The sequence below is a fragment of the Pogoniulus pusillus genome, chromosome 13 (genome assembly GCF_015220805.1).
Source record: "Pogoniulus pusillus isolate bPogPus1 chromosome 13, bPogPus1.pri, whole genome shotgun sequence".
Lineage (NCBI taxonomy): Eukaryota > Metazoa > Chordata > Aves > Piciformes > Lybiidae > Pogoniulus > Pogoniulus pusillus.
The window spans coordinates 26992797-27007978 of record NC_087276.1 but is presented as its reverse complement, the minus strand read 5'-3'; the positions used below and the strand labels follow the sequence as shown (position 1 = coordinate 27007978).

Sequence of the window (15182 nt, the reverse complement as noted above, 5' to 3'; positions counted from 1 at the left end):
GGGTGGCTGTGGCTGTGCAGTCTCTGCACTGGCAGGTCTTCTCCAGCAAGAGTGCAGGGTGGCTGTGGCTGGGCAGTCTCTGCACTGGCAGGTCCTCTCCAGCAAGAGTGCAGGGTGGCTGTGGCTGGGCAGTCTCTGCACTGGCAGGTCCTCTCCAGCAAGAGTGCAGGGTGGCTGTGGCTGGGCAGTCTCTGCACTGGCAGGTCCTCTCCAGCAAGAGTGCAGGGTGGCTGTGGCTGCGCACATGCATCTCAGCTCTATGGAAGAGAGACTGCAACCAGCAGCGGTGGTAGCACTTCATGTAGGATACCATCAAGCCAGGCAAAGCTGAGTACTTAGCTCTCTTGCCCAAACAGAGCAGTGTGACCTTTCCTGTGTGCCTGGAGATATTTAGCACTGCAGAGTTTGGATAAAGGGTTTGCAGAAGAGCAAAGCAGCAGCAAAACCACATCCCAGTGGCCTAGGCTGACAAAAGCACACACCACACACACAAGGCAAAGGAGCAGCAGACGAGTTTCGTGCATTGATGCAAAGATCACATTTAAATAACATACAGCACCGCATTTCCCTCCTGCCTCCACTACATGGCTCGTTGAAAGGAACCCATACGGTTAACCTAGCAGGCAGAAGGTGTCCCTGTGATTTTCACTGAGCTAATGGGCGCCAGTAAAGTTACCTATAACTTGGAGGACAACGTTCCCACCCACCCCAATATTTGCCTAATAAAAGGTCAGCCCACTCCGCGGCATCTATTTGCAAAACGAAGAGCCTCTCTCCAGCGGCTAAATGCTTGCCTTAAAGTTGGAATGACTGTAATTAAAGCTACATTGTGCTCGGATTGGTGCCAATCACTGCAGAGCTCCAGGCACGACCTGCCGTTCCCAGCGCCATGCGCCTGGGCGTCCCACTCCATTAGCTCCAGGGAATTAGCTGTCATTAACGAAGAGATGCACACTCCTTCGTGTTGTCAAACCGCAATCAAGCGGGTCACAGGTGAAGAATAAATACTTTCAGAACAAGCCCAATTACACCATTTACATTTCATTACAGAACCTGTTTCATCCACTGATGGGCTCCCAAGTTCTTCTGCCTAATAAACAGCATTTCAGAGGAATTAATAGGCTCTGCAAAACATGCTAATTACACTCTTTTGCATTGCATTTGCAATATTGATTTTAAAGTTGCCACTTCCCCCTCCCCTCTCCTTTTCCTAGCCCCAAAGCCTTAACTTTCAGCGAAGCACACTCAAACCAAACGAATTACTGGTGAGTTTAGAAGCTAATGCATCTCTCTTGTCAAAGCTCAGTTCCAGCCGAGGCCAACATAGAGGGAGGGATTTTCACGTCCATAACTTGTTCAAGTTCCTCCAGACGACCACTGGAAACAGCTGCTGAATAGCAATTACAGGCAGAGAGCAGGCATCAGCAGAGACTTTGCCATAGCAACGAGCCTAGCTGGACCTGCTCCCCAAAGACACCGCCTCCTCCCAAAGACCACAGCAGCGGAACGGGTACGATGACAACACAGCCGCTGCGATCTCATTTTGATTTGGAACCGAAGCTATCTGATGCCCTCCTGGGCACTGAACTGTTTGAAAAAAAAACAACAACAAAGCAAAAGGAAAGTTTATTTCTAATTGTGGGCCTCAGCTAACCCATTGGGAAGAGAGGAACAGATCAGACACAGACACACCGGCTGGCTTTTTATCCACCCTGCCTCTTCTGCCCCAGCTCCTGCCACTAGCTTCGTGTTCTTTTCCTCTCTTATGTACTCCCTCTGCCCTCTTCTCTGCTTCTCTGGAAACCATTTTCTTTACTCAGTGGGTTTCCTTTCCAGCCTCTGACTTTCTGCATAGGTTTATAGAATCACAGAACGGTTTAGGTTGGAAGGCACCTGAAGGATCATCCAGTTCCAACCCCCTGACACAGGCAGGGACACCTCCCACTACAACAGGTAGTTCAAGGCCTCATGCAACCTGCCCTTGAACACCTCCAGGGAGGTTGTGGAGCCCAGAATCACCCACTGTGATCAAAGAGCACATTGGGTGATTCTGTGCTCCACAACCTCCCTGGGCAACCTGTGCCAGTGTCTCACCACCCTCACTGCAAAGAACTCTTTCCTAACATCTACTTTGAATCTCCTCTCTGCCAGTTTAAACCCATTACCCCTTGTCTTGTCATTACAAGACCTTGTCAATAGTCCCTTCCTAACCTTCCTGTAGGCCCCCTTCAGATACTGGAAGGCCACTATAAGGTCTCCTCTAAGCCTACTCTTTTGCAGGCTGCCACTTAACCACTGTGGTTTTTAGCCAAAGCTTCCTGACAACTAACAACACTGAGAGGAGGAGATGGAGCAGCAGTGCTTGTGGTGTTCTTCCACCACATCTGCAGGTTGTTTAAACAGAGCCAGCAACAACCTGCTGTGTTTAATTTCTTTGAAAACAACACAGCAAGGAAGAAAAGCCAAAGGGAGCCAAACCTGGATGATCAGAAGATGGTGATACAAGCAGCAGCCATGAGCTGAAGGGGAAGAGATGTAACTTGGTCATGTCTGGGGGCATCTGCACTACAAATGGCAGAAAGCAGAAGGCAAGGGAACAGAAGAGAATAGAAAGGAATAGAGAAGGCAAATACCTACTCCTGCATTTACTCCTGCCCCTCAGGAACTTTCCCCAGCACTTATACAGGTTTCTAAGGGAATGGATAGGGAAGCAAATACTGCAGAAATGGACACAAAGAGCAGTCAAAGTCTGAAGAACTCAACACATACTGCTCAGCTGTGTTGTCTCTTCACTAGGAATTTGGGCAGATGAAAGAGACAACATCTTAACTGCACCAAAGAACAGCACAAGAACAACTCACGGCCAAGGATTTAATCTCTTCTGCATCTAGTTTGCATGAATGTTCATGCAGGAGCAAGGGATTGCACCAGTCAGAACTGTTTGTGTTAGCTCAGTCACCCATAAACTGTCTTTCTGAAGTCAAGACCAGGTGCTGCTCAGTGCCCCAGGTAACCCCCAAGTTCAGAGATCTTCCACCATCTGCTCAAAGAAACAGCCCAGCCTGTGAGCCGCCTCGGATGCTCCTCACACAGCACAAAACACCTCCACCCCTGCATGCCCACATCTTTCTCCTCACCTTTACCAGGAACATCTGGCAGCAGGAGGCAGCTGTGCAAGCAACACATCCAATAGACATCCAAGAGATGTAGGCACGATGGGCTTGCATCTAGTACCATTTTATGGCATAATTATCACAGGTGTGAGATTTATTTTGCCCCTAAGAGGTTCTCTGGAGGGATTCACCAACTTGAAATGCTCCAAGTAATATTGAGGGATCTCTCTTCCCTCACAAACACCAAACTTGATTAGTCAGCCACTGTCTGGAAAACACTTTGAGGTATCACTTCCATTAGTAACTATGCAGCTCCTGTTTAACACCACCTACCGATGCTAGTGCAGGCTGCAAAGGAGATACAAGCACCAATCATGTTTTGCTGAGCTTGGGGGAGTGGGGAACTTGCAGTAAGTACCATGTAATTACATTAATATTTGTCAAGAATTACCCTTACTGTCATAAAACTGCCACAAGAAATCAAAACCTACAAGGAGTTCTATGTCTCTACCCCAAGGCAGACCCTTAGGCAATGCACCATCTCTTGGCAGCATGGCTCGCCTCAGACAGGGGTGCTTTTTAAATGCAAAGCCTTCTGACAAACCTTTACTTCAGGTTTGCCAGAGCACAGCTAACACAGCCTAACCTAGCACAGTTTGCAAGAGCAGGAAAGATCATAGCAGGAGAGTTTGCCACAGAACAGTTAAGACTATCCCTAATTTAAAGTGATAGAAAAGAAAACAGAAAAAGATCTGGTCAACTACCTGAAGCTTAGCTCTGCTTAATCATCCTCGGAAAGCAACAGCTCCTCACTCTTGCCATCTCATTGCACAGGTAAGATTAAAGACAGGCAGGAGATTTTTACCCCGTAGTTACAATGATTAATGTTTCTAAACAGACGTAGAGTTTGAAAGCACTATTAGAGGAAAAAGAAAAGTTGTTGCTTCATATTCTCAACCCACTATTTTCCCTGGGCATTGAGCCAGCGACTGGAGAATGAGGGAAGCTGTTATTTAAAGAGGTATCTTGAATTGCAAGGTTTGGTAATGAACGGGACTTGTTACAGCTCTCTCTGCTAAAACCAGGGGCATGGATGAGTGCTCTGCTGAGCGCTCTGTCCTCAATCAAACTTGGAGGAGGAAGACTGGTGATATGCTTCTGACAACTGTCTCTCCATCCCAGTTTCCCTGATGGCATGAGAACAAACTTCACTCCTTCATTGCCAGCAAAGAGCCAGGAGCTGCTCTGCACAAGTTACCTTTCCTGTCTGTTGCTGTCAAGGAAGATGCAAGAAGACTATTCCACTGAATTCATCTGTTGCTGTCATGGAAGATGCAAGAAGATCATTCCACTGAATTCAAAGAGCAAGACACATCAGCTCTCACTTTTTATATGAGCTATGAGGCTATATAAAGCTACCAGTCTCATAATTGTGACATTACAGATATCCTACAGGAGATCATGCTGGGAAAAGGCATGAGCTTCCATCAAGCCATTGCTCCTTCTTCATTAATTGCTTCAATACTTCTGAGAAAGCCCTGCCAGAGCTGACAAGCCACATGTGTGCTGGCTTCTTGCTAGGAGAAATGGGAAATAAGTTGGAAGAAGTTCCTGAAAAACCAATTTGAGGTCTGCCTGGGCATGGTGTGTCCTCTCACTTCCTATCATAGCTCTCTTCTCTCAGGTGGCCAGCACCAGAACGAGAGGACACAGCCTGAAGCTATGCCAGGGGAAATTTAGGCTTGAGGTGAGGAGAAAGTTCTTCACTGAGTCATTGGCTACTGGAATGGGCTGCTGGGGGAGGTGGTGGAGTTGCCATCCCTGGAGCTGTTCAAGGCAGGATTGGACATGGCACTTGGTGCCATGGTCTAGCCTTGAGCTCTGTGGTAAAGGGTTGGACCTGATGATCTGTGAGGTCTCTTCCAACCTTGGTGATACTGTGATACTATAATACTGTGACCATGCCCCAGTTTCACTGTGGAAAACAAAAGGAGAACAAAGTCCACAGGTTTTGTCCCCCACTCAGTCTCAGAATGCTGCTGTTGTGGTTTGCTGCTAGAAACTTTCTCAGAAACAAGTCCAGTGTGACCTCCTGCATCCAGGGCTCCCTGCTATTATAAACTCTGCACAACAGCATGCTGTGTCCTGCCCATAAGGCAGACAGACAACAGACTGTGGTCTAATTAGAACAGACATGCTTCCCACGTTCTCCATGGAGCTGCCTCAGCCTGCAACAGAGGACAAATAAATAACGGTCAGGGCCAATAAGCCCAGAATCAGAGAGGAGGCAGAAAACCAGAACTTGGACCTACTCAGCTCTCATTTATGTGATCATGAAGGACACGTGGTAACAACTGTGAAGATAAACAGAGAAACAGCTATGCCTGAGCCAGTGCCTCTTCAGCAGACTCAGGCATTCTCCACCTCAACAGACTGTGCCAACCCCCTGGCATCTCTTCTGCATTTCCAAATTAAGAAGAGGCACAAACTGCCACAGGTGATTAATTGCAGCATTTGAGCAGCACAAGAGGCTGCTCCGTTTTGATGTGCCAGAGCACTGTAGGAGAACACAAGGAACACCATAGGAGAACTCAAGTTGTGGTGGGGGAGGTCTAGGCTGGATGCTAGGAGGAAGTTGTTGGCAGAGAGAGTGATTGGCATTGGAATGGGCTGCCCAGGGAGGTAGTGGAGTCACTGTCCCTGGAGGTGCTCATGGAAAGCCATGGCATTTAGTGCCATGCTCTAGTTGATTGGACAGGGCTGGGTGCTAGGTTGGCCTGGATGAGTTTGGAGGTCTCTTCCAACCTGCTTGATCCTATGACTCTATGAGATAACTAGTATGGGGAGCTGGAGAGGGCAACCCAGCGATGATGAAGATGGCAAGGCCTGCACACACTGATGGGAATGGACATATCAGAGATGTGTTTATGATACTCTTGGGATAAAAGGTGCTACAGGGATGATGTCCAGAAGCTTTGTGTGCATTACTTGCATGGATCACAGCCAGTCATTCCAAAAATCCTGAATCCAGAACCCTTTGGTTTTGCATCCCCTCTCCCCATATCCCCATAGGGAGAGACCCATCCATTCTAGGCACTCTTTGGACCTTCACAAAGTGACAGTTGTATTGCTGGCAACACAATCACACAATTTTACCAACCAAGTTTCTCATCCTGTTGCTGTGGCTGAGAAAAAATGTAATAATCTACATTATGCAGAAGATTAGTCCCAAAGAATAGTTTCCAACATAAAAACATGAGAAGCAAGTTGGATTTTCTCAAACTGACTCAGCTTGGTCCCTCCATTCCTTCCTCAGCCACTGACTGATCATTCAGGCATCTGTTCAAAATTAATTCTCCTTAATCTGTTTTGCCTCTCTGCTCACAGATCTGAAGCAAGGGCTGGCCCCTAGACATCTGCAAGGCATTGGACTGGCTCACTCCCTCCAGGAGCCTGTCCCTGCCAAGTGACAAGGGAGCATCCACCGGGACAAAGCAGTGCCAGTTCTCACCTATCAGCAGCACCAGGTGTCAAGTGTCATTCCTTAGGAGGGACCAGGCACTTGACAGAAACGCTGGCATGTGCAGTGCTCTCTTTTACCCAGAGAGCAGAAAACTGGACCAGGAGGCTGCTCAGAGCTTTTCCCACAAGAACAGTGACAGTAGGAGCCACCATATGGGATGAGACATGAAGCAACTTTGCCTTTGCCTTGCTGATTGAACAGGACTAATAAGGTTGAACTTGAGGCCCATCTGCTGACCACTCTGATCACAGGATACATAACTAAGAAACGTTACCCATGAGCTGGCAGGACTGCAGACACATACAGAGGGGAGAGAGCACCATCTACACACTCTCTCCCTCCTCAGTCCTTTCAGTGCTGCTCTGTAGGAGACTGCTTCAGCTCTGTCCTGCAGAGATCAGTCTCTGGAAACAGTGAAGCAGGACCATGTGTGGCTGCTGCCTCAGATTACTAATCAGCCTGGAACATGCATCATTTGAATCAGAGATGTACTTATTTATTCTCAAAGAAATATCTCCACATCAGAGAGACTTCAAAAGACTCAGCCCCCAGAAGGTGCTGCTCAACTCTTAGGGACCACTGGACACCTCCTGCTCCTGGCTGCAGTGTTTGAAAGAAGCAGCAACTTCCTTGCAAGGCTGTAGAGCCCTGGCTGAGCAGAGGTCAATGACAGAGCTCTAGGTGATGGAGCTGGCTTCACACTGCCTAAACTGCTTCTGCTTTTGAGAAAGGTGGCCAAGAGAAGCTAGTCCCAGAGCCACTCTGGTGGTGTACCACGGCATGAAAGGAGACAGCCCATGGGGACTACAGGCACATGACCTGGGGAGAAACAATCCTTGTTAACATGTGCTTCATTCTGTGCCAGAGGCAAGCTCAGCACCACACGGTGGGCTCAAACTCCTTCAGGTTTTGTGCTCTCCAACTCGTGGATGCATCAAAGCACCATTCAGAAACCTGGGAGCTCAGAAGGTAGAGATCCACCATGGAGAAGGTGCAAAATGCACCAAGGTAGTGGATTACAGCAAAGCTTCTGACCTAGACATTGGGTAACTGCAGCTTGATCTCCATGACATCTTTGCATCCTTGCCCTGTGCTGAGGCAGCTGGTTGGGGTGTCTGTCCATGCCAGATATGTTGATTGCTTTCTGCAAAGAGCTTATCCGCAGAGAACTGGACTAGACCCAAACTCATTTCATGTGGGTCACTGACCAAGAAGTCAGGACAGGACAAATTCTCATCTTTATCTGCACAGGCTGGATCCAAACCACTGGTCTATAGCACCATTGAAACTCCCCAGTTTCACCCCATCTCCTCACTTAAAGGGCATCTCCTTCCCACTGATATCCCCTCCTAGTGACTCTGTTGGAACCAGCAGAGCTTTTCCTCTGCAATGCCCAAAGGAAAATTCCCCTTTTGTAGGCTCAGTTAGAGAGGAAAATCTCAGCACCTGCCCATGTGAGTCAGCTAGTCTCCTGAATCCCAACCACCTTGTCTGCAGGAGCTGGCTGGGAAAGGCAAAACCAGAAAGACGAAGAGAGTTGTGTCCTAGTGTGTCCTAAATAAAAAACATCTCTAAACACTTGCCAATATTAAAACAAGAAAGGAGAAAGGAGAAGAGAGAAGAGAGAAGAGAGAAGAGAGAAGAGGAAAGGGGGAAGGGGGAAGGGGGAAGGGGGAAGGGGGAAGGGGGGAGGGAAGGGAAGGGAAGGGAAGGGAAGGGAAGGAAGGGAAGGGAAGGGAAGGAAGGGAAGGGAAGGGAAGGGAAGGGAAGGGAAGGGAAGGGAAGGGAAGGGAAGGGAAGGGAAGGGAAGGGAAGGGAAGGGAAGGGGGAAGGAAGGGAAGGGAAGGGAAGGGAAGGGAGGGAAGGAAGGAAGGGAAGGGAAGGGGAAGGGAAGGGAAGGGAAGGGAAGGGAAGGGAAGGAAGGGAAGGAAAGGGAGAGGGAGGGAGAGGAGAGAGGGAAGGGAGAGGGGAGAGGGAAGGGAGGAGAGGGAGATGGAGATGGAGAGGGAGAGGGAGAGGGAGAGGAGAGGAGAGGAGAGAGAGGAGAGGAGAGAGAGGAGAGGAGAGGAGAGGAGAGAGGAGAGGAGAGGAGAGGAGAGGAGAGGAAGAGGGAGAGGAGAGGAGGAGCGGGAGAGAAGAGGAAGAGGAGAGGGGAGGAAAGAAGAAGGGAGAGGAAAGAGAGGAGGAGGAAGAGGGAAGAGGAGAGGGAAAGGAAAGGAAGAGGAGAGGGAAAGGGAGAGAGAAAGGGAGAGGGAGAGAGAAAGGGAGAGAGGGGGAGAAAGAAAGGAAGAGGGAGGGGGAAAGGAAAAAGGAAAAGGGAAGAGGAAAAGGCAAGAAAAAGAGGATACCCAACCCACATTTAACTTTGTAAGGCAGTGCAGACAGCAATATGCAGCTTCAAGGCTACACAGGCAGGTCAAAAAACCCTCCAGAGAGAAAGAAGTAGGCCACAAAACTCTAATATCTGCTGCAAAAATCTGCCTGCACTACCCAGAGTTTGTGGGTGAGGCCCCTCTGATGGCTGAGCTGGCTGCTTGCTCCCTTCCACGCAGGTCTAACACCCCCCTGGGCTGCGGGAAGCAGCTCTGCGCTCCGCAGGAGAAGCGAGCAGGACGCTGAGCGCTGCAGGCGATGCCTCTGCCCTCCCCGAGCCGACAAACGGCGCCGCGGGGGGCACCCACTGACCTGACAGCCAGCATCAGGCTGAGGCCTGGAGAGGATCTCTGTGCTGATCTGTGCAGACCCTGGAACCCCGGAGAACAGCACCCCCTCTTCTGCTCTGTCCCGCATCCCCCCATGCCCGCGGTACAGCGCGGTACCGGCGCCGGCTGCTGCCCTATTTACCGCCGCCGCTAAAGCAGCTCCGGCTCTGGCCGCAGCTTCACGGAGGGAAACTCTCCGAGTTTATCCGTCCCTACCCTCCTCAAGGGAAATCATTTCAGCATTATGAGCAACAGCATTACCGAAGAGAACATGCAAAAAGCCTGCAAAATGCCTCATTTTATCACCAGAAGCAGGGGCGACTGGACGCGGAATCGACTGCGTTCGGTATTGCCTTCTCGCTTCTGCGAGCGGGGTTTGACCCTCTCGGCAACCAGCCGCTCCCCAGGGAGATGGCTTCCAGTAACTTTGATGTGAATTAATTGGGGCTGCAGAGCTAGCAAGTGCCATCTGCCTGCCACAGCACCGCCGGAGGCGCCACGGAGCAGGAGGGGATGGGCTGCTGCATCTCCCACTGCCTGCCCCACCGGCACTGCTGCGGCGTCCTCCACAAGCCCCTGCCTCATCAGCATCTGGCGACAGCAGCAGTCCACCAGAGCACGCCAGGGAAGGCAAAGATGCCTCCTTTCTGACAGACACAACTCTCTCTGTTGAGTTCTGGTTCACTCTCATTTCCAGGAACTCCCACTCGCTTTTGCTGTTCACAGGCTCACAGGCTCACAGGATGGCAGGGGTTGGAAGGGACCCAAAGAGATCATCCAGTCCAACCCCCCTGCCAGAGCAGGACCACACAATCTAGCTCAGGTCACAGAGGAACACAGCCAGACAGGCCCGGAAAGGCTCCAGAGAAGGAGACTCCACAACCTCTCTGGGCAGCCTGTGCCAGTGCTCTGGGACCCTTACAGGAAAGAAGTTCCCCCTTGTGTTGAGCTGGAACCTCCTGTGCTGCAGCTTCCATCCACTGCTGCTTGTCCTATCCCAGGGAGCAGTGAGCAGAGCCTGTCCCCCCCTCCTGACACCCAGCCCTCAGATAGTTATAGAGATGTTTATTAAATCCCCTCTCAGTCTTCTCTTCCCCAGACTAAACAGCCCCAGGTCCCTCAGCCTCTCACCAGGCAGTGCTCCAGTCCCCTAATCATCCTTGTAGCCCTCTGCTGGACTCTCTCCACCAGATCTCTGTCCCTCCTAAACTGTGGAGCCCAAAACTGAAGGCAGTACTCAAGATGGGGTCTCACCAGGGCAGAGCAGAGGTGGAGCAGAACCTCCTTCAATCTGCTGGACGCACTACTCTTAATTTCCTTTTCATCCACTTAATTTCCTTTTCACCCACTTGAACACATCTCACCCACCAGTCCCACCCTCACCTGGGCCTGGGAACACTTCCAGAAGCTCCTTCTCCAGCAGCACAGATGAAGCAGAATTCCAAGTGCTGTGTGATTAGGCAAGCTGGTGCCTTGCCTTTTCCCTCTCATTATACAATGTCCTGGATTTTCCACTTCTTTCTCACTGGAGGCAAGGATATATTTGTTGTCTTCCCCTTGTAAATATTTGCTGTTAGAATATTTGCAGTGTAAAACTTCTCTAAGGAAGGGGAGAGAGGCTGATTTCTGCCCTATTTGACACTATTCCTTGTGTCATCCACTGCCTTTCCCTGCTATCTCTATAGGTACTTTTAAGAAAGACCAAATGCTGTTCTGCAAGCTGAAATATGAAAAGAAGAAAGGGAAGCCAACTCAGCAAGCCAACCTCACAGAGCTAAGCCTAAGTTTGGGAGCTCTAGGATCAGTTCTTTGCTGTGCCAGACTCCCCACGTGGCTGTCCTGCCCTATTCCAAGAGGGATGTGGAGATGCTGGAGTGTGTCTAGAGAAGGGCCAGGAGGACGCTCAGAGGGCTGCAGCAGCTCTGCTGTGTGCACAGATTGAAAGAGTTGGGGCTGTGCAGGCTGGAGCAGAGGAGACTCCCAGGTGACCTTCTTGTGGCCTCCCAGGATCTGAAGGGAGCCTACAAAAAAGCTGGGGAGGGACTTTTTAGGCTCTCAGGGAGTGACAGGACTGGGGGCAATGGAGCAAAGCTGGAGGTGAGAAGATTCAGTCGACATGAGGAGGAAGTTGTTGAGCATGAGAGTGGTGAGAGGCTGGAATGGGTTTCCCAGGGAGGTGGTGGATGCCCCATGGCTGGAGGTGTTCAAGGCCAGGCTGGATGAGACTATGGGCAGCCTGCTCTAGGGTAGGGTGTCCCTGCCCATGGCAGGGGGGTTGGAACTGGCTGCTCCTTGTGGTCCCTTCCAACCCTGACTGATTCTATCATTATCAACCCTTCCTGACACAGGCTCAGCCACATGCACCCAGTAACAGATACAAAGAAAACCTTGAGAAGGTTCTTCCCCAGCCAAGTCTGAAGCAGAAGCAGCCTTCAGCTGCCCCAGCTGTCCTCCAACTGTCATCTAATCACACCTCACACTCTGCCCCATCCCTTCCTCCTGTGAACTTCCATACAGTAACTGAAAAATGTGACGAGCCTAACTTTAATCATGTTCTAACCCAAGCTGGTATCATTAATCTCACAGCCACTGATGGGTAATTTAATTAGGGTGCATTGGTAATGAATTACAATCATCATTTAGCGCTATTGTTCCTAACACGAGCAGAGGGGAGTCAGAAAACTGGCATAGTTGATCTTCTTAATTACACTCACACACTACACCAGCCACCCCCAGCCCCAGCCTGTTGCTGCTGGTTTTACAGATAAAGGAACATGAGCACAAGGGACTCCCCACGTCGAGCCTAACAAACGTCTCCAAGCATGAGCCCCTCAGCAATCAGTGACTACCAGGTCTGCAAAACAGGACCTCTGAGGAAGGATGTACCAAACTCTAAGCAAACACCCCAGAGATGAAGCAGAAGTACAAAGCCAGGAGAGAAACTCTGCTCCTTAGTTCTCTTTCTTACCACCTGTGAAGACCTGATACAGAAGATAAGGTACAGCCTCATCTTCTGAGCAAATGGGCATATTTTAAGTCCCAAAGCATCCCAACTCAAGGATTTATTAAAACATGATGCCTGTGTAGCCACAGGCACATAAAAGGCTGCAGTCACTAACAATGTTCTACTGGAAGGAGAATCATTTTCCCCAGAGCTCTACAACATACTACCAGAAATTTCCAGTCAAAAATGGTTGTCTCTGGTCAGCTTCTCCACTGCCTTGTGCAGGGTGCACAGCAGCAAGTGAATGTATTTATGTCAGACATGACTTCAGTCTGCAAAATAGGAGCAATCTGTTGATGTGGCTGAGAGCCAGCTCATCTCTGTGCAGACTGTACAGACTCCAACATGGATGCTGTGATGTGCATCCCCCTTTTGGTGGCCAGGTCAACCTGCTTCTGAACTAAACTACTCCAAAGAGCTGCTCAGCTAACTTTTCTTAGTCTCAGTGAGGTACTTTAGAGTAAATGAGGCAGCTCCTAAATTTATCCTGGAGAATAGGAGGCTCAGGGGTGATCTCACTGCTGTCTACAACCACACCTCAACTGCTATGTCCAGTTCTGGGCTACTCAATTCAAGAGAGATGTTGAGGTGCTGGAAGGTGTCCAGAGAAGGGCAACAAAGCTGGGGAGGGGCCTGGAGCAGAGCCCTGTGAGGAGAGGCTGAGGGAGCTGGGGGTGTGCAGCCTGCAGCAGAGGAGGCTCAGGGCAGACCTCATTGCTGTCTACAACTACCTGAAGGGAGGCTGTAGCCAGGTGGGGTTGGGCTCTTCTGCCAGGCAAGCAGCAACAAAAGAAGGGGACACAGCCTCAAGCTGTGTCCAGGACAGGTCTAGGCTGGATGTTAGGAGGAAGTTGTTGGCAGAGAGAGTGATTGGCATTGGAATGGGCTGCCCAGGGAGGTGGTGGAGTCACTGTCCCCGGAGGTGTTGAAGCAAAGCCTGGATGAGGCACTTAGTGCCATGGTCTAGTTGATTGGGTTGTTGGGTGCCTGGTTGTACTGGATGATCTTGGAGGTCTCCTCCAACCTGGTTGATTCTATGATTTTATGGCTAAACCAAAGCCCTCAGCACAACATCCAATCACTATGAATTGCTATGGTTGGAAAGGACCACCAAGATCAGCCAGTCCAGCCTTCATCCCAGCAGCCTCCATCACTAGATCATAGCCTCAAGCACCACATCCACTCTCCTTTTAAACACCTCCAGGGATGGTGACTCCACCACTGCTCTGGGCAGCCTGTTCCAGTGCCTGACCACCCCCTCAGTAAAGAACTTCCTCCCAGCATCCAACCTGAACCTCCCCTGATGCAACCAGCAACAGAAGAAGGGGACACAGTCTTAAGTTGTGCTAGGGGAATTCTAGGCTGGATGCCAGGAGGAAGTTGTTGGCAGAGAGAGTGATTGGCATTGGAATGGGCTGCCCAGGGAGGTGGTGGAGTCGCCGTCCCTGGAGGTGTTCAAGCAAAGCCTGGATGAGGCACTTAGTGCCATGGTCTAGTTGACTGGATAGGGCTGGGTGCTAGGTTGGCCTGGATGATCTTGGAGGTCTCTTCCAACCTGGCTGATTCTATGAACTTGAGGCCATTTCCTCTTGTCCTATCATTAGTAATTCAGGAGAAGAGACCAGCTCCAGCCTCACTACAACCTCCTTTTAGGTAGTTGCAGAGGGCAATAGTAAATAACGGACAGCAGTGAACAGGAAATAGGGAACAGTCTGCAATATACAGTAGTGCAACTCTTTTTAATTGGTGGCTTATACTTATCTGAAATATTGTGCACTTTATTTAAGATAAGCCCAAGAGAGTACTGAAAAGCACCAAAGAGAGGAAAGGAAAAAGACTTTCATAAAACACCCCAGAAATTCTCAGAAAAGTGTATGAGGGGACAAAACCGAGGGGCCCATAAAAGAAGTCTATAAAATACTGAGGTTATAATAAAGGAAAGAAGAGCACTGCTATTTGTTCTGTAAGAGGAGAACAGGAGGGAACTCAAAGTGAAAAAAAAAAAGAACATGTGAGGACTTTAATTTCCATGCAACATGTGTTAATTAACCTGTGCAACCACTGCTGTAGGGGGGCAGAGGTGCAGATTTTAATGGAAATTAGAACAGACAGCAACATCCCATTTTCTAAATGGATTTCTGCCATTGCCATTTTGGTTTTGAGACCAGGATGTGGTCAAAAGAAACCTCCTTTTAATCACATTATTAACAATGCAGCAACTGATCAGCATTTCATTATCTTTTCCCAAGCAGAGAATAACTTCTGCAGCAGCGCTCGCAGCTGGTAGCTCAGATGGAGAAACACTGCTGAGTTCTTTCTGGGCAAGGTCTTGCCTGCTCTGCCCCTGCACTGCTTTAAGGGCATCTCAGAACCAGGATGGTCCTGTCCCTGCCTTCCCTCCTGCCGTGGGGAGGGGATGGGGCACAGTGTGGGGAGATGTACAAAGTGCTGCTGTAGGAGGGGATGTGCAAATGCATTCCTCGCTTCACTTGATAAGCTCCTTCCCATCATATTGCACCTAAGGACTGGGACACTGCCAAGTCAGAGACACACTGCAACTTAACACGAAGTCTCAGGCAGACTTGTTACCTACTCCCATCTCCTGCCACTACAAAAGCTGAAAAATAGAAGGGGAAACAAATTCTATTTCTTGCTGGGTTGCTCGCCAAATGCACAGTCAGCATTTTTGATACCTACAATCACCGCTTTGTCAGTCACTTTCCTCCACCTGCTCTCACGTAGCCAGTGAAAAGGATAAAACACTTCTCTGGGTTTTATTTTCCTAGCAAAATGATTGTAAAGCCACTTCAAATTAGTGGAGGGATGCAGTTGCAGGTGCA

At 49.7% G+C, this 15182-nt stretch overlaps 1 protein-coding gene across 7 annotated transcripts in view; it reads right to left on the bottom strand.

Moving 5' to 3' along the window:
- The window catches only part of MAD1L1 (mitotic arrest deficient 1 like 1), a 511231-nt gene that overhangs the window by 73778 nt on the left and 422271 nt on the right, over window positions 1–15182 (bottom strand). The window contains exon 18 of one of the 7 annotated variants that reach the window (XM_064153679.1): window positions 1537–1587. The exons of the other annotated variants lie outside the window; for them this stretch is intronic. Coding sequence (XP_064009749.1) covers window positions 1561–1587 — 27 coding nt within the window. The 3' untranslated portion in view covers window positions 1537–1560. Of the gene's footprint in view, window positions 1–1536; window positions 1588–15182 lie in introns of those variants that run through there. 7 annotated transcript variants of the gene reach the window in all.